The following is a 23,650-nucleotide window of genomic DNA, read 5'->3' on the forward strand; positions in this document are numbered from 1 at the left end:
CCTCATTATATGGATAACAATAGTAAAAATGTAAATGGTAACTCCACATTTGTTTATAAAATCGTTATAATAAATTGCTTGAAAACATTTTTTAAAATTATCTTTCTAGTTAACTCTACGGACAGCTAAAACTTTAAATACAAGAAAAAAAATGACTGCAGAAAATATTGGGAAATATTAGGAAAGTTAGCAGATAGAAATCTGTAATGAAATTTGCAAAAATTCGTGACTCAGTGAAGATTAATTTTTCTTAGAAAAAGTACATTTACATTTAATATTAACAATTGAGTACCGTCTGTGATACTTTTTTTATTTGCACTAACATACAATTTTTCACGACAAGCTTTCAGGGTGTACCCCCTTCTTCAAGGTCCAAGCAGGACTGTACTGCTTGGACCTTGAAGAAGGGGATACACCCTGAAAGCTTGTCCTGAAAAATTGTATGTTAGTGCAAATAAAAAAAGTATCACAGACGGTACTCAATTGTTTCTGTCGCAAGTGCACCAATACAGCTACAATCACCTCACTTAATATTAACCCCCCTGGCGGTATTCCCGAGTATAGCTCGGGGTAAAGTTTCTGTACCAAAAGCGGTAACCCCGAGCTACACTCGGGCTTACCATGCGGCACTGCATAGGGAGTCCCTGCAGGGCTTACCTTGTCCTTCGCTCCCGCGATGCGCCCCTGCAGCGTCCCCGGCCATCTCCTCTGGCCGATGCCGGCATCCGGCTTCTGTGTTCAGGTCCCTGTGACGTCGGGACGTACGGGCACCGCCGGTGGCGGGAAATTCGAAAATTTCAAAAAAATTTAATTTTTTTCAAAACAATTTTACATAGTAAAACATTGCTGTTTCAACCCATTTCACATACATTTTGTCCCTAGTGCTCTGTCCTGTCCCCTGCCTGCATTTTGACTGTTCTTTCTGCCTGGAAACTGAGAAACGTCCATGGCGTCCAAAAAGCGTCCCTTTAGGTCAAAAGCGGGTTTAGATCAGCTAGAGAACAGCGATAGTAAATCAGAACCACTTGCAGAATTGAGTGATAATGATTCGTGGGGGAAATTCATCATCAGACACTGAAAACGATTCTGCGACTGAGCTCAGTGATGTGCGAACTTGGCGCTCTATTTCACATTTCAGTGTTTTTGGTTTGATTATATTATTGAATTAAATTTATTATTATTATATTATTATTTTTTATGATTATTTATTAAATTATAATTTATGATTTCATGTTTCAAGTTTTATCATACCCAGGATGTTTACTAGACTCTTGTTCGGACAGATTTCAGTGAGTTATTCCTAAATATTACAGCCTACAATAAAAAACTACATATTTCCATGCAAAAAAATGGTACCGCTTTCAGCACAAAAAATCTGAATTAATCATACCGCCAGGGAGGTTAAAAAATAATCAAGTTCTATTAGATCTGTTTTTCTGGCTTACAAACATATGGACCAAGCATATGTTAAAATACTACCCATACCTGTGAGAAAAGATGTACTATTGACTCATATACTAGACTCATATACTAGAAAAAAAGCAACTACTTCTAGCCAAAACCTTAAAATAAAAATATTTATAATTCCTGTCAAGAAGAGCTAATCACCAGGGCAGGAAACAAGGAGAATGTCCCCAAAAGAGTTGACTGCAAAACAATACTGAAATTATATTAACCCTGAATTAGTGATTTGAGATTTTGTAACCTCAGCAGTAAAAATATAAAGGTTTTTCATGCATTTCACATCTGAATTATATTTTACTGAATTGTGTCCATTTAACAATTTTTGATTTGTTTCCCTCAGCCTATTGTCAAAATGGAGGTTACTATGATGGAATTAAATGTATTTGTCCAGAAGATTTCTTTGGATCATTTTGTGAGACTTTCTTAGGTGACAGAATTTTTGTTGGTAAGTCTTTCCTGAATGGTTCAACTATTGACACAACAACCACACAGATATTAGGGTTGATTTACTAAAACCGGACAGTGCAAAAATCTGGTGCAGTTGTGCATTGTAGCCAATCAGCTTCCAGCGTCAGCTTGTTCAATTAAGCTCAGCAATAAAACCTGCAAGCTGATTGGATTCTATGCAGCGCTGCGCCAGATTTTGCACCATGCAGTTTTAGTAAATCAACCCCATTGTTTTAATAGTGAGTTTAATTAATTTAATTAATTATTACAATTTTAATATTGCTTTAATTTTTTTTAGTTCCTATTTCTGTGGAAATAAATAAAATACATAAAACATTTAAAAAAAACTATATTCTCTGCCCATTTCCTTTTGTTTTCATTATTGTATGTGCATTCACTATTTTGTTATTAATTGAATTTTTTCTGCAGAGGAAACTAAAACAGCAAAAAAAGAAAAATATAAAAAAATTAAAGTGACAATGTAAAAATATAAAAACATAAATCTGGTGCAGCTGTGAATTGTAGTCAATCAGCTTCCAACTTCAGCTTGTTCAATTAAGCTTGGCAATAAAACCTGCAAGCTGATTGCATTCTATACAGCGCTGCACCAGATTTTGCACCATGCAGTTTTAGTAAATCAACCCCATTGTGTTAATAGTGAGTATAATTAATGACAATAAATTAATTATTACAATTTTTAATATATCTTTAATTTTTTTTTTTTAGTTCCTATTTCTGTGGAAATAAATAAAATACATAAAACATTTAAAAAATATATTCTCTGCCCATTTCCTTTTGTTTTCATTATTTTATGTACATTCATTATTTTGTTATTAATTGATTTTTTTCTGCAGAAGGAACTAAAACAGCAAAAAAATATATAAAAAAATTAAAGTGACAATGTAAAAATGTAATACAATTTTCTCATAAACAATCCTATCCACTGCCTCTTTAAATGTTTATTTTCTTATTTTTTTGTTTTGCTTTAAAAAAAAAAAAAAAAAAAAAATTAGTAAAAACACAAATCACTTTGTATAGCAACAAGAGAACAATTTCTGATTTTTTTTCATGGCTATTTTGCCTAAATTGAACATAAGGTTGAATTAGATTTATATTTTGCCAAAAATTTTGTAAAAATACCAAATTTTATTTTGTCTGATGCAGGCCATAGATGGGGAGAAAACCGTCCGATTTTTCTTTAAAAAAATGAAAAATCGGTCGTTCAAGCGGCCGACGTTACCAGCAACGGTAAAAAGAATCGGCCGATTTTTATCCCGTCTACAGCCGGCAAAAAGTGTCCCTGCAGAGAGCTCCGCTATTTCTTTGACAGTTCCTTGACATTTATAGCGGTTGCAACAATGTATTTGTATCCATTTAGGATGCAGATGTTTTTATTCGGAAACAAATAGATACATCGTTGCAACCGCTATAAATGTCAAGGAACTGTCAAAGAAATAGCGGAGCTCTCTGCAGGGACACTTTTTGCCGGACTGGAATTCCTCTTCTTCTTCATCCTCTTCTTCTTCCTCTTCTTCTTCTTCATCCTCTTCTTCATCTTCTTCATCCTCTTCTTCCTCTTCTGCATCTTCCTCTTCTTCATCCTCTTCTTCTTCTTCATCCTCTTCTTCTTCTTCTACTTCTTCTTCTTCATCCTCTTCTTCTTCATCATCCTCTTCTTCTTCTTCTTCATCCTCTTCTTCTTCTTCATCTTCTTCTTCTTCATCATCCTCTTCTTCTTCTTCATCCTCTTCTTCATCCTCTTCTTCTTCCTCTTCTTCATCCTCTTCTTCATCCTCTTCTTCTTCTTCATCCTCTTCTTCTTCATCCTCTTCTTCTTCATCCTCTTCTTCTTCTTCCTCTTCTTCACCCTCTTCTTCTTCTTCATCCTCTTCTTCTTCCTATTCTTCTTCTTCCTCTTCTCCCTCTTCTTCATCCTATTCTTCATCCTCTTCTTCTTCATCATCCTCTTCTTCATCCTCTTCTTCTTCATCCTCTTCTTCATCCTCTTCTTCTTCATCCTCTTCCTATTCTTCTTCTTCCTCTTCTTTATCCTCTTCTTCTTCTACTTCCTCTTCTTCTTCCTCTTCTTCTTCCTCTTCTCCATCCTCTTCTTCATCCTCTTCTTCTTCCTCTTCTTCTTCCTCTTCTTCATCCTCTTCTTCTTCCTCTTCTTCTTCCTCTTCTTCATCCTCTTCTTCTTCCTCTTCTTCTTCCTCTTCTTCATCATCCTCTTCTTCATCCTCTTCTTCTTCCTCTTCTTCATCCTCTTCTTCTTCTTCATCCTCTTCTTCCTATTCCTCTTCTTCCTCCTCTTATTCTTCTTTCTCTTCTTCATCCTCTTCTTCATCCTCTTCTTCTTCTTCATCCTCTTCTTCTTCCTCTTCTTCTTCCTCTTCTTCATCCTCTTCTTCATCCTCTTCTACTTCTTCTTCATCCTCTTCTTTTTTCTTCTTCTTTTTGTCTTCCTCTTGCAGGTCACTGCTCATGCGCAGAATTTTTTATCGGTAAAAAGATCGGCCGATTTGCCCATCAGTGCCGTGAAAATCGGCCGATCTGCAAAATCGGACGATTTTTTTCCAACTTTACCGATAAAAAAAATCTGCCAAAATACCGAAAAACGGCCGAACAATTAGCCCACTAACGATCCGAAAATCGGCCGATTTTATTTTTGCCCGAAAAATCGGCCGATTTTTGACCCATCTATGGCCTGCACAAGTCTCTCCATTCACTCCTTATTCCTTCATGTTTACTTTAAAGAGAAACTATATTGCATTATTAGTGACTAACTGTTTTGAGCACTTTTTGCAACCCGAACCTGGTAGAAAATGTGACCTGCATAGTTTACATAGTTTTTGTTCCATAGCTTAAGCATCTTTTAGCTCTACTAAGCTGGTATCAGTACCTAAATACTGTATGTATTATTCAAATATGGCTCCTGCAATTTATATATCTAATTACATATTATAGATAGAGAGTACTTTTAAATTATCCATATATATATATATATATATACATATCTATATACATATCTATATATTTTTTAGGACAAATGTAGATAACATACATAAACAATAGGTACCCTTTAAGAAAAGTATAGACATAATATAGGTATAGTATGGTTATGGGTATATTTGGACATTTATGTACATTGTGTTTATCCTTCCTATAGGTACAACAGTTACAACAGTAGTAAATGTGGAAATTAAAATCACTAACAGATTTTATCAGCCTGAGTTCCAGGATCCCTCATCTCATATCTATAAAGAGTTTGAGGTGGAATTTAAAAAAGAGGTGAGATTTCATTTATATTTAATATCTCATTAGATGTATTTGTAAATGGCAACTCAAAAAGCAATTACAATATATACATGTATATTATGGTATAATCATGGTATATATCCCTCTTCAGCTGTGTAGGACAGTCAGAACAATAAAAGTGGTTGGCCCCTGTATGTTCCCATTGTTCACTGAATGTTGCATTTGGTTGCGGAATATTTCCATTGTTTTCTATATGTTACAACCATCACTGGATTTTTCCCATTAGTTATAATGATACCGTTGGTTGCATGGCATTTCTTATTTGTTGTTAAGTGTTTCTTATTGGTGGCATTGGTCACCAAAAACCATTGGCTGCTGAATGTTTCCCATATGTGTCCATGGGTGGCCGAGGTTTCTATGCTGTAAGTTTACACCCAGCACAGTGACAAGGCTGTTATAAACAGTTTCCGGCAGGGGCGGACTGACAACTCATGGGGCCCACGGGCAATAGGGGATCATGGGGCCCCTGTGTCCTTGCCCAAACTCAAAAAAGCCTATGAGAAAGGTACCAGGGGCATCTCATGGGCCCCCTACTGACCCTGGTCCCTTGGGCAGTGCCCGAGTTTCCAAATGGTCAGTCCGCCCCTGGTTCCCGGTCTCTATTAATGATCGGGAGCCATCAGGACCAGCTCCCCATCATGTGACCACTGTGACAGGTAGCGCTTCCTGCCCTTCCCCATGAAAGGGACACTGGGGCTGGACAGGAAAATGCTAGAGTAAGGTTTTCTAACTAACTATCACATACCTGTATACAAAGCCTGAGATGACGCGGGTGGCCTTTTGCATAGTTCCCATCCAAAGGCCCATGGATGTTGAGACAGGGACTGCAGGGATGAAGGAAAGACACAAGTTCCTAGGTGTAGACACTGTGAGCATAAAATATGGAGCAAAAATATGTTATAAAATAAATGTGATAATGTGATCAACATCTATTATATCACGCTATTTGCAACTTAAATGTGTAGGAGCTGCCAATATTTATAATCCAAAAAACTTTTTGAAATAAAAAACACCAAATGAATAAAGTGTTAAAAGTGGTGCTAAGTAAATTAACCAATCATAGGTACAAAACCATATAATAAAAATCACATAAATGCCCATAAAATTCAATAATAATACCACAAATATGTGAAAAGTCTGTGATTACTGTAAAAAATAATTACAAACTAAAAAGTGATGGAAAGTCCATGAAAAAAGTGTGATAGAGTAATCCCAAAGTCCATGAAAATGAATCTTCTATTTCACCATGTGCAGCAAACAGACAACAAAGTGCTCCATAGGATACCCCACATGGATGTAAACTCACCAAAAATATTTGCCTTCCACTCTCGTAGTTGGCAGCCAAGCTTCTTGGGACATATTTCCCATTTAAAGATGAATATGAATCACTGAAGATAGAGATTCCACTGCCTCCACATTGACCATGTAAAACAAACAAACAACTCTCCAATGGTGTAGTATGAACAAACAGATCCTTTGTTTTACATGGTCAATTTGAAAGCAGTGGGATCTTTATCTTCAGTGATTCATATTCATCTTTAAATGAGAAATATGTCCCAAGAAGCTTGGTTGCCAACTACGAGAGTGGAAGGCAAATATTTTTGGTGAGTTTACATCCATGTGGGGTATCCTATGGAGCACTTTGTTGGGTTACTTTATCAAACTTTTTTTATAGACTTTCAAACACTTTTTAGTTTGTAATTATTTTTTTTACAGTAATCACGGACTTTTCACATATTTGTGTTATTATTATTGAATTTTATGGGCATTTATGTGATTTTTATTATATGGTTTTGTACCTATAAAATATGGAGATCTGGCATCTGATGAGCACAGGTATGGCTGGAGATGCACTGTGGACGCACCAAGTTCAGTTGATGGCGGAGTCAGGTCCACACCTGGCTAAGGGGCAGCCGAATGGTCAAACACCAGGATGTAAGCAGAATCAAAGTCAGGAACAGGCAGAAGTCAGAACAATTGGGCAGCAAGTTTTACAGAGTCACTACACAGAAGTGTGGCCAGCAGTCCAGGCCAGGGTCAGTAGCAAAGGCAGACAGCAAACATGAGCAGGCAAGGGTAATCCAAGAGCAAGGTCATAGAGGAAGCTAGTTCAGTTACAGGATTACAGATGCATATTAGAACTGGATCACCGGAACAAGGCTGAAGGCCACGCTGCCCTGGTGTCCCGACTGCAGTCCGGTAATATGATGTGCGGCCTTCAGACCTCAACAGTCTGTAATGAGAACATTGATCTCTACTAGCCTCATGTACCATGTTCCCAATCCATATTGTCTTCTGCAGCATATCCTCAATCAAAACTGTAGCATGTCCACACTCTCTGACCCTCATTTCCTTTATTAGATCTGCAGTTTCTGACAGTCCTCTCAAGGATTACATACAGTATATTGAATGTTTTGTGCAGCCCTTTGGTGATGTCAGGGGCTGCATTTGATGCCATCTTTAGCTCATAAATTGCCAACCACTACCATACAGCAAAGAGCAAATGCATACGCCATGTGCATTAGCCAAACAGCATGTCTTAGCCTGACAGCTGGCACTATGTTACTGACACTGACCCTAATCTCTCCCTTTGCTGTTTGTAGGCTTTCCCTATCCTTTATCAGTTCCCAATACACAGACACTATGGAAGTCATATGCCCCCGTTTTCTAATGAGGGGGTGGGCTTATCCAATAGCCCCTAACCCTAATTCTAACTCTTGTTTCTAAATGTTTCCAATTGATTGCTTAAAGTGATTCTAAAGGCTTAGATTAAAAAAAAAAAAAAAATATCTATACTTACCTGCTGTGTAGTTGGGGCCGAGCCTCGGCTCCATGTGTCCATTTACACATGGAGCCGAGGCTCGGCCCCACCTCCTCTCTATTCTTATTGGCTCACTGGCTGTAATTGACAGCAGTGGGAGCCAATGGCTCCCGCTTCTGTCTCAACCAATGAGAAGAGGGGGTCCCGGGATAGCTGAGACTCCAGTGCACATCACTGGATTGAGAGGGGTCTTATGTGAGTATTAGTGGGGCTGGGGGAGATGTTGCACAGAGAAGGATTTTTACTTTCATGCATAGAATGCATGAAGGTAAAAACCTTGCGCTTTTAGAACCAATTTAATGTTTCCATTGGTCTTTTATGTTGCTTACCATAGATCATTAAATGTTTCATATTGGTCCATTAATGTTATCCTTAGGTAATTGAATGATTCTCATTGGTAACTGAATGTTCTCATTGGTTATAGATTATTCCCATTGGTTACTAGACAGGGGCGGACTGACCATTTGGAAACTCGGGCACTGCCCCAGGGCCCGGGGTCAGTAGGGGGCCCCATGAGATGCCCCTGGTACCTTTTTCATAGGCTTTTTTGAGTTTGGGCAAGGACACAGGGGCCCCATGATCCCCTATTGCCCGGGGGCCCCATGAGTTGTCAGTCCACCCCTGTTACTAGATGTTTCCCACTGGTGGCTGAATGTTTTCATTGGTCATGAAATGTTCAAAATGGAACATTTTAAATGAAGCCCGAAATTCCATTCTATTTAGTTCACGTAAAGAGACAAAAGCTGTGAATCAGAACACAGCTTTCAATTGCATCGCTACTATTGGCTGTTATTTAATTGGTTACTGCTCAGAATCATACCCCTTAGATGTTGTATAAATATAACGGTTTTACCATTCTCTGTTTTTCCCTTTATAGATGGGTGTACATTATTTGAAAATTGAAGGGTATATCGGAATAGAGATTATACAGATAAGGTGAGAGTCACCACAACTTCACTTTCTCTTTTTTCTGTTCTGTTTTTTATGACAGGCTCAGCAATGATACCCTCTGTAATTCTCACTGGTTTCCTTTATATTGCATACATGAATCTTTGAAAAGTCAACAGCCATTTTAAAATGTGTATTCAACGCTCCCACACTGAAGAAAGAGAATTTTAAGAGATACATTTACTTTTGTATATCTATCTTTTAAATCTGCCTTTCTCAACTTGGGATCTGAGGAACTCCAGAGTTCCTCCAGAGGATACTAGGGGTTCCTAGAGCATTGAGCAATTTCTGCCTGTCAGATGAGTAACCACTAAAACCAGCAATCTTTTAGCTATCTTTAAGGGTGGGGTGGGGGAGAGTCTTCCCACTGACCACAAATTGAAGGAGTGTTCTTCCCACTAACCATTAAGGTAATGTACAATGAGCTGTATTACTTAAAAAAAATGCTTCAAGTGCTTGTGAACCACTATGGCAGTGGTTCTCAACCTGTGGGTCGCGACCCCTTTGGGGGTCGAACGACCCTTTCACAGGGGTCACCTAAGACCATTGGAAAACACATATTTCTGATGGTCTTAGGAACAGAGACACCGCTCCTCTATCTGTCTCCAGGCGGACAAAATCTATACAATCCGCAGCTGTTAGACACATGTCAATCACTCCCGGGCATGCCCCCCTCTCCGGGGAGGGGGATTTAACTCCCTCTGCCTTCGCTGATTGGTAGACCGGTCCATCCCTGATTGGTTGGGCTTTGTGCTGGAATGCGCGCAACTGTTTGAAGCGGAGGATTTTTGCGGAGATCTCCCGCTGCTCCGATCATTTCGAAGTTTCCCGCACTGAACGACCCGACCGGCCGACCAACCGACCCCATGAACTTCCTGAATGTGGCCGATGTCATGCCTGGATCACCCAAGAAGGTCAGGGGGCAGATCCAGGTTAGTGCCTACCCCATCGTACAGTGGGGGCGGGCTCTCATTATACCCCCCTAGATAAATTATTATGGGGGGCAAATATATAATTTATGGGGGTGATAAATTATTATAGAGGGGGAGAAGGGCAGACAAACTATCATTTGGGGGGGCATTTTTATAGGGATGAGGGGCAGATTATTTGGGGGGTAATCATCATTATTGGGGGCAGATGTATTTTTATGGGGGAGATAGGTCATTATAGAGGGGGGTGGGGTAATCATCATTATTGGGGGCAGATGTATTTTTATGGTGGTGATAAAAATATTTCACAATATATAATTACATATTATTTTTGTGATTAATCACTATGCTTTAATTATGTTCAATTTGTAACAATGAAAATACCTCCTGCATATCAGATATTTACATTACGATTCATAATAGTAGCAAAATTACAGTTATGAAGTAGTAACAAAAATTATTTTATGGTTGGGGGTCACCACAACATGAGGAACTGTATTAAAGGGCATTAGGAAGGTTGAGAACCACTGCACTATGGGGAATTCCAAGTGTGCTAGATGAGTTAATTAATTAAATATAATTAAAATTAAAAGATCTCACCTAAGGTTCGCTGGCACTCACAACAACTCATGAATAGTGCCTGTGACTAAAGATAAATTATAAAACTGTGTGATAAAGATTAAATTATTAACCTTATATACACCATCAAGTTAAATAAAATATTCAAATAAATGTATATAAATGTGACTAAAAGTATAAATTCATATGTGTGTAATAAATCATCAAACCATGATCCCTGAACCAAAAAGATGAAAAATAAAATATGAAAATATTACCCTAAGAACTGGTACTGCAGCCCATAGAGCAGTACATCATTAATGTGGAGTACTGGAGAGAGGGGACACAAGGAAGGAGTGTCCACTGGAGGAAAAAGGGAGAAATCCATCCATCCATACCTAATACAGGGATCAGCTTACTGGGGAGACCCTAGGTGGAATAATAACAATACTACAACGATCCATCCATTATCTGGGAAGGATTTCTGATGCAGGAGAATTTTTCATCTGTCCATACAGGACAAAAAGCTGTTTTAGCCTAATAACATTTAGGCTAAAAGTAAGGTGAGCGCATAGAAATATCACATCCAATCCATTTACTGAATCGAGATTACAGTAAAAGATCAGTTTACTATGCAGAGGTAAATTATCTCTGCTTAGTTTGCGGTCCCTCCGATTCTCCAGCTCTGGGCTGGAGAATCTGGAGGGAGAACACAGATCTCCAGTGAAGGGCTGAACATGATCTCCTGAGTGTCATAAACTGTGAATGATCAGAGAATAGCTGCAATCCTCTGAATCTCAGCTATTCTGTGTGTCATAAACAGACACCTAAGCTGTCAATGACAGCTCTTGCTTTTTACTGATGATTGGGAGCTGGCAGGACTGGCTCTATATCATGTGGCCACTTTGACAGCCAATCACAGTGGTAACATGATTAGGCACACTTTCCCATCCCATAAGAGCACAGATATCGGAATGCTGGGGTGGTGGGAGGTTGTAAGGGGTAAATAATCGCTCCATCCTTACCACAAGGTGTAACATTGCCCTGTCCACACTCCTGGCAGATCAATACTTTTTGGTTTATGGGTAGATGCACACCAAGGGCGGACTGACCATTTGGAAACTTGGGCACTGCCCGAGGGCCCAGGGTCAGTAGGGGGCCCCATTAGATGCCCCTGGTACCTTTTTCATAGGCTTTGCTCGGGGGCCCCATGAGTTGTCAATCCTCCCCTGATGCACACCCAATTTTGAAATCTCTGCCAGTCTTCTGTGTATGTGAGTATAGGAGGTAGTGAAGGGGAGTCATTTCAAAGAATAATTTTATGAAAGTAAAGTATATGCTAAAGTATACTTGAACTTTGCCCACAAAGAATAAAGCAACATGCTCACTTAACTTTCCCTGTCTGTAAGGCCACATATTCACCTTTCCTTCCCTCTTGCTGTAGCTGCCTTCAGCCAACAGGTGTAATATAAAACTACCTGATACTTTTATGTATGGAGGATCACGTGACATCATCATCTTTCCTCCAGTTTTACAGCACTGGTGCATTCTGATTGGCCTTTTAGGCACGGAGCTTTGTAACATGGTGCAGGGACTTTAAAAGTATTCTTATACTTACCTATTACCCCTATAGACTCAGTGGTGGAAGGGCACCTTGTCTTCACTTGGTAACTGTCAACAGGTTGGCAGGACCTACAAGGAACGATCAAGTAAATACAAAACCAGCACCAGCTACCAGGAGCAATAGGCATGCAGGCTACTCTCTATCTCTAGGTTAGGTTATATGTCCTTTATTGGCAATCCATAGAATTTAGAAATGTTTGAAGCTGGGAAAAAAACGCAATCAGTTTTCTTGTCAAGCAAATCATGAAACATTAAAGGCCAATTCTCCCCCCCTCCCTTCCAGCACAACCCCCTACAGCAGGGGTCTCCAAACTATGGCCCTCCAGGTGTTAAGGAACTGCAAGTCCTATGAGACCTTGCAAGACTCTGACAGCCACAGGCAAGATTCCTAGAGGCAGAGGCATGATGGGAGTTGTAGTACTTCAACAGCTAGAGGGCCATAGTTTGGAGACCCCTGCCCTACAGTCTCATATTTGTGTTGATTTACTAAAGGCAAATAGGCTGTCCACTTTATAAGGGAAGTTGCCCCAGGACTTCGTGATTGTGGCAAAGTTTCACTTTGCAAAAAATACTGAATTATGTCCAAGGACAATAAATTAAAAAAAATAGCACATGATTGCATGATGAAAGTCATTAGAGCTTCACCTCATTCACTACGTTTTGAGGCAATTTCCCTTGCAAAGTGAACAGCCTATTTATATTTTGTAAATCAACCCCACTGCATTCAGAATAATATAAATACAGATTCTCTCAATTGCTCTGTGTTTCTCCTGTAGGCCTGGAAGTGCCTCAGCTAGGAAAGGAAGAGTCTTTGTAAGAAGTGTCAATGTATCTTCTGGGAGTGAGGGTATGTTTGTGGAACATGATGTCAAGATGGAGATACCATTGAAGGAAGACTTGAATGTGACCACAAAATACAATGAAGCATTGCAGACACTAATGGAACAATTAAATATACTACAAAATTGCACAAATGAAAGCTGTAAGTATTTTTATCTGAGAGTGAAATAAGTCCATCCTTTCAGGCAATGACTCTTGTACAGGGAAGTCTTTTAATTTGACAAATGTTCTAGTTTCTTCAAAGTTTCTACAGAGTCTATCATTTTCCAGCTTACTGATGTAAGTCAAGATAAACATTTTTATGAACATTTGATTTTGGAATATTTATCTACAATGTGCTGGCCCAGAGAAATGCCCAGAACTCCATGCAGCTCACAGCCCTCAACTTTGGAATATTTATCTGTAATGTGCTGGCCCAGAGAAATGCCCAGAACTCCATGCAGCTCACAGCCCTCAACTTTGGAATATTTATCTGTAATGTGCTGGCCCAGAGAAATGCCCAGAACTCCATGCAGCTCACAGCCCTCAACTCCATGTTAAAACTGTTGCATATTCTGCAGAAAGCAGCATGAACTTAAAAAACTCCAATATTTTTTTTAAAACCGTGTTCCATTGGGAAGGTTTGCCTTCACTTCCTGTCCTATATGTCAGGGACCTGGAAAGGACAGCTGTTCCCACCAAGCTGACCCAGGTCCTTCCCACTTCTTCTCCAGATAGGATATGCACATAACTGTCTTTCAGAGAGATTCCTGGCCCTTACTATAGTACTCAGATACTCTTGGCCAGAGGCCTGTTTCCCAGAATAATGAATATCCACACACAAAGTGCTTTACAACACTTTACTGTAGAACATTCTTCATCAAAACCTGTACATTGTCCTTCTTCACATTAGCCACAGTGTGGAGCACTTAAGTGCTGTAAACACAGAACAGTATAGTCCAACCATCTTCCCCAGTAACACTTGTGAGTCCCGCAGCAATGGATTCTCACACAAGGTGTCTCTCCAGGCCAGGCCCAAACCTGATGGACGTAGTTCAAGGGTAGCTGATTTCTGCTCCTTCTCTCTTGTGAGTCCCTCTACATGGATCCTCATGTCACACTTTCTGCCAGACCTGTCCCTTAAGATAATAGTAAGGTGCAGAGATTGTGTCTGGCCTGTGTCAATTGTGAGCTGGTCCTTTGGGAAAATATATGTTTACTAGAGAGCTCTAGCTGCTCTACAGAAGTGAGAAGTGCATCTGTCTGTTGTGTCCTCTACTTTCTGGCTACAGCACTCATTTTAATAACACAAACTCATACATATGCTTTATGCACGTTCCACAAAATGAAGAGGTCAGCAACAGAGGATTAGTTTTTTTTCAAAATAATCCGTTAGAGCTTTAGATATTTAGGATACATTCCTTGGTTGAGACAGCAAGTGAGTATTGTTATACCACATAGTAAACTTGCCTCTGTTGTGTACCCCTTCTATAGTGAGAGATACTGGCCTTTTCCATGGAGTGTTGGAATCTTCATACATCGTGAAGGTTCGAAGAAGATGGTATTTTTTTTACGTTGTAGTAGACATAAAGATATGAGGGTAATGTTTGTGAGAGAATTTAGGAGGTTTCTGGCTGTGGAAATGGGTCTCCTGGAAGCATAAAACGTTTCATTGTATGACTTGTGCCACCTTTCAGACCATATATCTCTTGGCAGGGCTGTTGAGCCCTATCACATTCATAGAGGAAATTTTAAAATGCACGAGTGGTAGAAGAGTAGGATGAGTAACATGTAGACATAAAAATGTATTTTATTTTACTAGGTTCCAGTTCCCTGCTATACATTACATATGACATAAAGGTAACCTGTGACAATACAAACATGGGAACTACCTCTGTTTTGGAAGGTGTAGACTACAGGACAACCACAATTTGACATTTGTGTCTAATTTTAAAAAATAATTCCAGGTATGGCATTTTTACCTAGTTACATTAGTCCAGTTTGGACCAATGCAAGTATGTATTTTCCATACCTGTGTGATCACCAAGGAAGCTAGAAACCACTTAAGTAAACACCATTACTACCAATACTTTTGGATCCCATGCCGAGTGGCTTCTTTGCTGTGTTCTGAACACAGAATACTCTCTCAGCATGGGCACCATTCAGAACATGCTTAGCATTTCTCAGTGAATGCAAAGCATTATCTGATTGCATGTGGTGGAGAGCGTGACATCACCACTTGCCTCTCCATCTCGTCCAATCAAAGATGCTTTGCAATCATTGAGAAAATGTAAATCAGTTTCTAAATGGCGCCCATGCAAAATGGCCAACCTTCTGTGTCCAGAATGCAGCAGGACTCTTGAATAGAAGTGTTTACTTCAGGGATTTCTATCTTCTAGAGCAGGGGTCTCCAAACTGTGGCTGGATGTGGCCTTTTGCTAGCCTTTAACCTCCCCTGGGGCACTATTCCTAACACTGACACCAAAAGTGAGGCATAGTTATCCCAACTGACACCAGCAATGGGACATTATTCTTCCCACTAATATCAATGATGGGGCCCTATTCCATCCACTAACATCAATAATGGGCCAATATTCCTTCTAGTGATAGCAATGATAGGGCACTACTCCTCCTCCTACTGACCACAGGCACTATGCAGCTGAACACCACACCTGAGACCTTGTTTACTCTTACTGATGTTGGCCCTGAGACTTTTTCTACCCCCGCTGGCCACAATCCAGCCCCCCTAAAGTCTGAAGGACAGTAAACTGGCCCTTTGTATGGAAAGTTTGGAGACCCCTGTTCTAGAGGGATCCCACAGTTATGGTATATACATAGCTACATTTGTCCAAGCCACTCACTAACAGGAAATCAGATCACAGAAGCAATCACAGCAGCAATAAAAAAAAAAGGAATTTGGAGAGTTGTTGGAGGTTGAGAATAATAGAAGAGACCTCTTTGAGTTAATAATACTAATATTTTTTTTTTACTTTTTACTTTTCTTCATTCTAGTAGACAAGTGCAGAGGGAATGGAACCCCTGTCAGGTTTTTGTTGCTATCTGTGCCACTGTCGGTCAGGTTCACTTTCTCTCCTGTTTACCGTTATCAGTGTGAATGAAAGTGAAAGAAAGTCCCAAATTTTGGGTTGTCATCAGAAAAGGAATAGAAGGGAAATCTTCTAGAGAGGACACTTGTCCTGGTGTCAAAATTCTTAGTAGCAGTATGTCAGAATTCTGAGATAGTATCTGAGGACACTCTAAAATAATATGTCAGAATTCTGGCATCTCAGAATCCTGAGATATTATCATTTTAGGATTCAAACTTATTATCTCAGAGGGCTTTTAGATATTTTCTCACAATGATCTTGGGTATTATGCATACTTTTGACATATTATCTCAGAATTTAGATGTTTCTTTTCTCAGAGGACTTTAAGATATTATCTAAATATTATAAGAGATTTTTCTTTCCTTTACCTGACCCCAGTGCTGTTCCATACAGATGGATTGGTCTGGTGATGTCAAGATGGAAACCACAGTTATCTACAGTATACACATTTAGTCATGATAAGCAAAATGCTGCCATGTTAAAAAATCAAAAGATAATTGTTGCCATTGTGAAAGCTTTTATTTACCATCTTTCCTTATTTTACCTTAAAGCTGGATTCTGTATTGCTAAAGAAGATTTGAGAATCACAAGAGTTGACCCTCCAACTGCCAATGGTAAGACATGTGTCGATTCAAGTTTTCAGCTGCATATGTTTCCCACACAGTGGTAGTCTGAGTATACCTTGTCTTCACAGAACTCTGCATGCAAAAACTTCCTCCTGGCTACAAAGAATTTTATAGTCCATACTTTTCCGCCAATGGACTGACCTGCATATCTGATTGTGATCCTTTCTCTAAGAAATACATAAGCTGTAACACAGGCACTTGCCAAATTCAAAATCAAACTGGCCGTGCATGCTTGTAAGTATTTACTTGAAAGCACTTCAAGGTTGTGCTCTTTTGGGGGGTTGCATAAGTTGTCAAAAAGAGTAGTATTGGCACAATCATGGTCATAATGCCAACTGGAGAATAGGAGTTGTATACGTAGTAATGAATTCCCCACTATGATTTAATTCACCCTTGGAGGGTGGATTGTGGTGCAGGAAATTTCAAGAGGCAGCTCTTGGGTGAACGATCACCACTGTTGGGCTCTTGGATCAACACAGCAGAAATGAAAGAAGTTGAGCATCTGACAAGTACTGATATAATTTATTGATTATAGAATTCATTAAAATGCCAACTAGTTTTTTCAATTATAGGGGCCCCCTTCATCAGGGCTTAATAATATTAGGCAAAGGTAGATCCTGGAAACAGAAGGTAAGTGTCCTGGACATTCAGTTTGCGGTTGTGCATAATACCTGGTTTATTTGCTGGTTTTGCCTTCTTATGTTTGTATCTACCTTAGATACAAACATAAGAAGCCCTATAGAATCCCAGAAACACATTGGATTTTTAATGGATACTATGGACACAAAATTTTCAGGCTTCCATATTTGTCCAGAGCTTTCCTTTTTGTATCTATGATACATGATCAGAATTCTCATTTCAGACTATCCACACTCCACGTGCAACAGAAAACCTATTGTGCAGATCTGCCTTGGCACAAAGACAATTATATCTGGTATCTTCTGAAGTATCGCTCCTGTGACTTAAGAGCTAGCAGATGTGATTCAAATTGTAAATATATTATGTCAGTATAAAGGGTGACAGTAAATAAGTACCTTCGTCCTGATGCGTTACTAAAGAACATAAAGCTGAAGTTTAGGTATGGTCATTTTTACATAGGTAAATTGGTCAAGCTTGGACCTATGTAAGTATGTACCAGGGGCGGACTGACCATTTGGAAACTTGGGCACTGCCCAAGGGCCCCGGGTCAGTAGGGGGCCCCATGAGATGCCCCTGGTAGCTTTTTCATAGGCTTTTTTGAGTTTGGGCAGGGACACACGGGCCCCATGATCCCCTATTGCCCGGGGGCCCCATGAGTTGTCAGTCCGCCCCTGGTATGTACTGTATGTGGCATACCTGTGGGATCCCCATGGAAGCTGGAAATCACTCTAATAGGCACTGCTATTACAGTGACTGCTGCTAGCTTCTGGGTCTCGTGTCGAGTGTCTGCCCTTTTGCTTACTGAACACAGGAGGATGCCCACTGGGGACAGGCTCCATTCAGAGAACACTTCCCATTTTCTCATTAAATACAAAACGTTCACTGGTTGGAGGCAGTGTCTGATTGTGTTGAGGGGGATGCCATGAGGGAACAGATCATAGTACTACATTCAACTTAGTCCACCCTCACCCCTTCCATCCTTTACTGACCCACCCTGCTGTCAGGGGGCTGGCCTAGCTGACAAGAGGGAAAAGGAGCATTGAGGTATCCAGTGGTGAGGTCCATTGTCTGCACCAGTGCTGTACTTAGTAGGATGCGATCCTCATTGGGTACAGACACTCTGAGGTGCATCTTGCAACTGTCAGACAGGCAGAAGTGGAACTGTAGTGCTAGTATCATGGATCCCAGCTGCAGAAGACAATCAGGGGTGCCAACAACAGGAGGAGGGGAGTAGTGGTGTATTTAGGTTTTGTGCTGCCCTAGGCAACACAAAAATCGTCTGCCCCCATGGACACCAACCAACACAACCCCCCCTTCCCCCTCCCGTGGGGAGAGCCTGACATTGACCAACAACACCCCTACCCCCACCCAGGAGAGCCTTCCACTACCCCCCCCGTGGCAATAGAGACACTCATCTTCACAGCTCCGGACTTCCCCGGGAACGTGAGCCAGGCTCTACATACACCATCAAGCAGCCCGCAGCCTCTCTCGGATCCCACCTGGTTCCCATGGTGCACATGTCCCTTCTTTCATCCCTTCTTCTGGATGGAGGTGCTGCCCCCCTGAAAAATGCCGCCCTAGGCAAGTGCCTTGTTTGCCTTGTGGTAAATACACCCCTGGAGGGGAGACATAGTTTAGCATCCTGGGCACTTGATGTTCTTATCCTGGAACTGTTTGCAAGTATTCCTGTTCCTGTAGTAATCGCATGGGCTTATTTTGTCTTTGCACAGCTGTCCTCAGACAGACATCTACCTCTATATGTATTCTGACTGTACAGGACCCATACTGAAGGCTGGTGTGTATGGAGGAGTCGGAGCAGCCATTGCTGTCCTGTTCCTTGCCCTAATCACCGTGGCTTACTTCTTGTTCAGACGTGGTAAAGACAAAAAATTGTGAGTATCATGTTTTTTTCTACTGTATCTCAATAGGCATCTAAGGTCTAAAGCTTGCTGTATAATCTGACATCGTTCGTGGTAATAAAAGTGCATGTAAAGCCAATGTTTTTTACTTTAGATATAGTAGATAAAGTTTAAACCCCTATCAGATTTTTTTTTCTCCTGCTGCTTGTGTCCCATGAAGACACAACAGAAAATAAAAGGAAATCTCTCAAAAGTGAAGAGAATGCTCATCTTAGACATTTTTCATATGAACAGAAGTGCCATTTGCATAATTTTCCCTTATCTCTTGCTCTAATGAGAACATTAACATTTTGGATTTCCCACCACTTTTTGCATTTGTCCGAGGCTCAGATACTTGGTTTTCCTGCCCCTTGGCCTCCCGTGTGAAATAGCCATAGGCCAGTGGCAACCACGGTATTTGGGGTGTCTACAACAGTGATTTCCAGTTCCATGGGGATCGGTCAGGTATGGCACATACATGGTTACATTGATCCCATTAGAACCAATGAAACTATGCTTAAATAGCCATACCCAGAATTTATCTAAAGCAAAACTTTTGTTGAGGAAGAACAGTCAACAACTCAGTAGTCTCCTAATTCATTTTAGCTGCCATACTATGAAAAAATAATTCAAGGAAGGTGTATGTGTAATAGAAGACAATAAACACTTACCTTCCCCCCCTGTCATTAGTATTAATTGCTGATCCCATCCTGAGAATTCCTATGCCAAAGTCTGCAGGGAAACCAGCACCTCTGTATTGATCTCCTGGTCCCCACAGCTTCCACATCATTAGAGACAGTGTTGTTGTGGAGGTCAACAGGAGGAACCAGTGAGAGAGCTTCAAGGGACTCTAGAATACTGGAAAGTTATGTATTCAAAACACTGATGGCAGCATTGCAAAGAGGAGAAGTAACAGTTTTTTGTGAATTTAAAAAAAATATATGCTTAAACATTTTTTAAAACACCAGTTTAAAAAAACAAAAACTTTTTTTTGGATTTTTCGTGTACCATTGTGATACTTGGTCAGAGTTAAGGTGTTGTATGCAGTTTTCAGAATCTCCACAACCTTTCAAATATTTTGTGTTACCAGAGATCCTTTTGCTAACGATCAAGAAGACAGTTGGTGTGATGAAAATGACAGCGAGTGGCATGTAGATCGTGGGATCACCAACCTGTCTGAGAACATTTCAGAAACAGATGGAGGTAGGTAGTTGCAAACTAATTCTCTTCTTTATTCTGCAGGAGGAGGACAGTTTTATAGCTCCCCTTCTGTCTGTATCACCCTGCAGGAGGAGGACAGACTCATAGCCCCCTTCTGTCTGTATCACCCTGCAGGAGGAGGACAGACTCATAGCCCCCTTCTGTCTGTATCACCCTGCAGGAGGAGGACAGACTCATAGCCCCCTTCTGTCTGTATCACCCTGCAGGAGGAGGACAGACTCATAGCCCCCTTCTGTCTGTATCACCCTGCAGGAGGAGGACAGACTCATAGCCCCCTTCTGTCTGTATCACCCTGCAGGAGGAGGACAGAGTCATAGCTCCTCTTCTGTCTGTATCACTCTGCAGGATGAGGACAGACTCATAGCCTCCTTCTGTCTGTATCACCCTGCAGGAGGAGGACAGACTCATAGCCCCCTTCTGTCTGTATCACCCTGCAGGAGGAGGACAGACTCATAGCCCCCTTCTGTCTGTATCACCTTGCAGGAGGAGGACAGACTCATAGCTCCCTTCTGTTTATATCACCCTGCAGGAGGAGGACAGACTCATAGCCCCCTTCTGTCTGTATCACCCTGCAGGAGGAGGACAGACTCATAGCCCCCTTCTGTCTGTATCACCCTGCAGGAGGAGGACAGACTCATAGCCCCCTTCTGTCTGTATCACCTTGCAGGAGGAGGACAGACTCATAGACCCCTTCTGTCTGTATCACCCTGCAGGAGGAGGACAGACTCATAGCCCCCTTCTGTCTGTATCACCCTGCAGGAGGAGGACAGACTAATAGCCCCCTTCTGTCTGTATCACCCTGCAGGAGGAGGACAGACTCATAGCCCCCTTCTGTCTGTATCATCCTGCAGGAGGAGGACAGACTCATAGCCCCTTTTTTTTCTTCACATAATTTCCTAGTTCCCGGTGCCATCTTGGACAAAATGTGAGCTAACATTTTCTACATGGGCATACCAGCAACACTAAAACGGATTTCATCTCTGCCTGATCTATCTAGGAAGAAATGTTTTGCGTGGAATTTCACTTTTTTTTTTTGTTAAGCAAAAATAATTAACTCTGTATCTCTTTTTTTCAATTACAGACTCCTCCAAGAACAGTCACTCATCTTCAAGGGAGAGGTTTAAACCAGTCCTAGATAATATTAACACAACAGCTGAGGTAATTACAGGTTTCATACCTGGTGCTACACATTTTTCTTTCCAGACTGACATTTTGAAATGAGTCGGTGATTTGCTGGTGACACTATAGCTCTTGACCTGTAGCCATCACTTCTTTACTACTTGTAGGGAAGTGGCCTTTTCATAGGGGAACAAAAGATACCAGCCTGGAGGACCCAACCTCCAGGTGTAGGAAATCAGCTTTACATCACCAGGAGGTCTGAGATGGTGCTTCTCTGTCCCCCACACAATACAACAGGAGGCCTATGGGAGAATATTCTTCAGGAGATGAATTCCCATTGGCGACCCCCTGTTACAAACACCTTGCTGTGTAAACCGATTATCCTAAAATTCCAAGATGACTTCCAACAGGCCAAATGGCTCTCTGATAACCAGATAGTAAAAATTCATAAATGTCTGATATTAAAACAGGTTGCCTTTCAACAGTGAGTTCTTTGCAAATAATAAAACAATGATATGTCTGTAAAGAAACTCATGTGAGGGAATGGTTAGGTCACTTCCCCCAGATGGTAGTACCCCTTCATCATCTACCACTAATGTTGATGAACAGACTGTACGTGATGGTGTAAGAAATATGTATAATGCAAGAGGTAGCCCAGATTAACAAATTTGTATCCACATTTTTTTGCTTGGAATTTCAGAGAGTTTGGGTTAAAAATATATATACTTTGGTTCTGCTTTACCTTTTAATCATTTCACAACTCTTGTGAAGGGCTGAAGCTCATGTCAGTGATGCATGCCTCATGGTAGCCCGTACTGGAATCCAGGCCCAACCAGTTACTCAGTGTCCCGGTAGCCAATCAAAACAGAGCTACTTTAACCTTACTTGTGTTTATGTTAAAACCCACTGACTTAGCTGTGCTTCTATTAGTCTAGGCTCCCTTTCACTAGGGGTTCAAAGGACTTTTATTGCTACTACCCAAAATTAAATCATTTTTGTTTCCTCTTTAGATCAAGATACAGAGACCGGAGATTACCAGGTTGTGATCTGACTTCAAGGACAGTGCATAGATGAGGGGCACATTCACAGAAACCTCACACAGGAAAGAGCGGTTGGCCAACTGATATATGATCTTCAACAAGGTTCTTCAACAAGGAGACCTGCCAATGGTTAATCTCCAACAACATATTGAATGCTTACAAAGATTCATACAAAGATGATGATGACGAAGTAGCCGATATGAACAAAAGTTTCCATCCAAAGCTCCACTCCTAGTTTTTAAACTCAAATCTGATTAAACGCTCTCCCCTCAATTCTTCGCTATTGCCCTCACCTTGCACCATTCTATCTTCCCCATTTTTCAGTCACTTTATCCCCTATGTATTTATCATATATTATTGTTTCTATTCATTATTCTTTATATTAAAGACAGTTACATGTTGTGTTGGTTGTTAGAGACTGTGGACTGGACAGAATATTCTATGTATATTTTTTGTAATGAAAATTTTGCACAAAGAGAAAACGTTTTGTGTACAAAATTTAAAAAGGCAGTTAACCTCTAATATAAATTAAAATATAAATATTTTTTTATTGCCTTGTAACACTCACTTCTCTTTTCCTTTTTTGACAAGGAGTGAAACATGCAGGACAAAGCATTTGTGATTATAAAATGTTGGAAGACAAGGGTGGTCACTGTAGTAACCAGTTGGAATACTGGTTATATTTTCAAACCTGCACTACAAATATAGGAACTTAATTTTGATTGTTGAATGGTTATGAACAGCAAAGGTCTGCAGTATATATAGATCAGTCTTATGTTCTTCATTAGTTAAGAAAAAAATCTACAAACAGAAATATTTTCAGAAACAGATTTTTTTTGTGATGAGTGGCCCTCCTCTTTTAAAAATAAGAGGGAATTATAAGTTACAAGTAGTAATCAATCACATTTCCTTTCCCATGTCTGGACTGATAAGTATTATTTGGCTTTGCAGAAGCAAAATAAAAGTTTGGTAAAACAGAAGGAGATTGTTGAGTTGTGAACAGGCTAGTTCAATACTGGTACTGGTATGAAAGGGTATTTCAAAGAACATCGGAGATCCCATATTGCAAAAAG

At 40.4% G+C, this 23,650-nt stretch overlaps 1 protein-coding gene across 1 annotated transcript in view; it reads left to right on the plus strand.

The window, feature by feature from the left end:
- The window catches only part of LOC149453965 (uncharacterized), a 33,129-nt gene extending 10,522 nt beyond the window's left edge, over nt 1–22,607 (plus strand). Inside the window, 10 exon segments of the mRNA XM_089687997.1 lie at nt 1,805–1,909; nt 5,081–5,202; nt 8,928–8,986; nt 12,885–13,090; nt 16,586–16,648; nt 16,729–16,894; nt 19,030–19,191; nt 20,288–20,400; nt 21,500–21,576; nt 22,548–22,607. Of these exon segments, the coding sequence (XP_089544123.1) occupies nt 1,805–1,909; nt 5,081–5,202; nt 8,928–8,986; nt 12,885–13,090; nt 16,586–16,648; nt 16,729–16,894; nt 19,030–19,191; nt 20,288–20,400; nt 21,500–21,576; nt 22,548–22,607 (1,133 nt within the window).
- Nucleotides 22,608–23,650: the final 1,043 nt, after the last annotated feature.

Source organism: Staurois parvus, unplaced genomic scaffold, assembly GCF_062004578.1.
Source record: "Staurois parvus isolate SC_StPar_1 unplaced genomic scaffold, SC_StPar_1.0 ptg000444l, whole genome shotgun sequence".
NCBI classification, from domain to species: Eukaryota; Metazoa; Chordata; class Amphibia; order Anura; family Ranidae; genus Staurois; species Staurois parvus.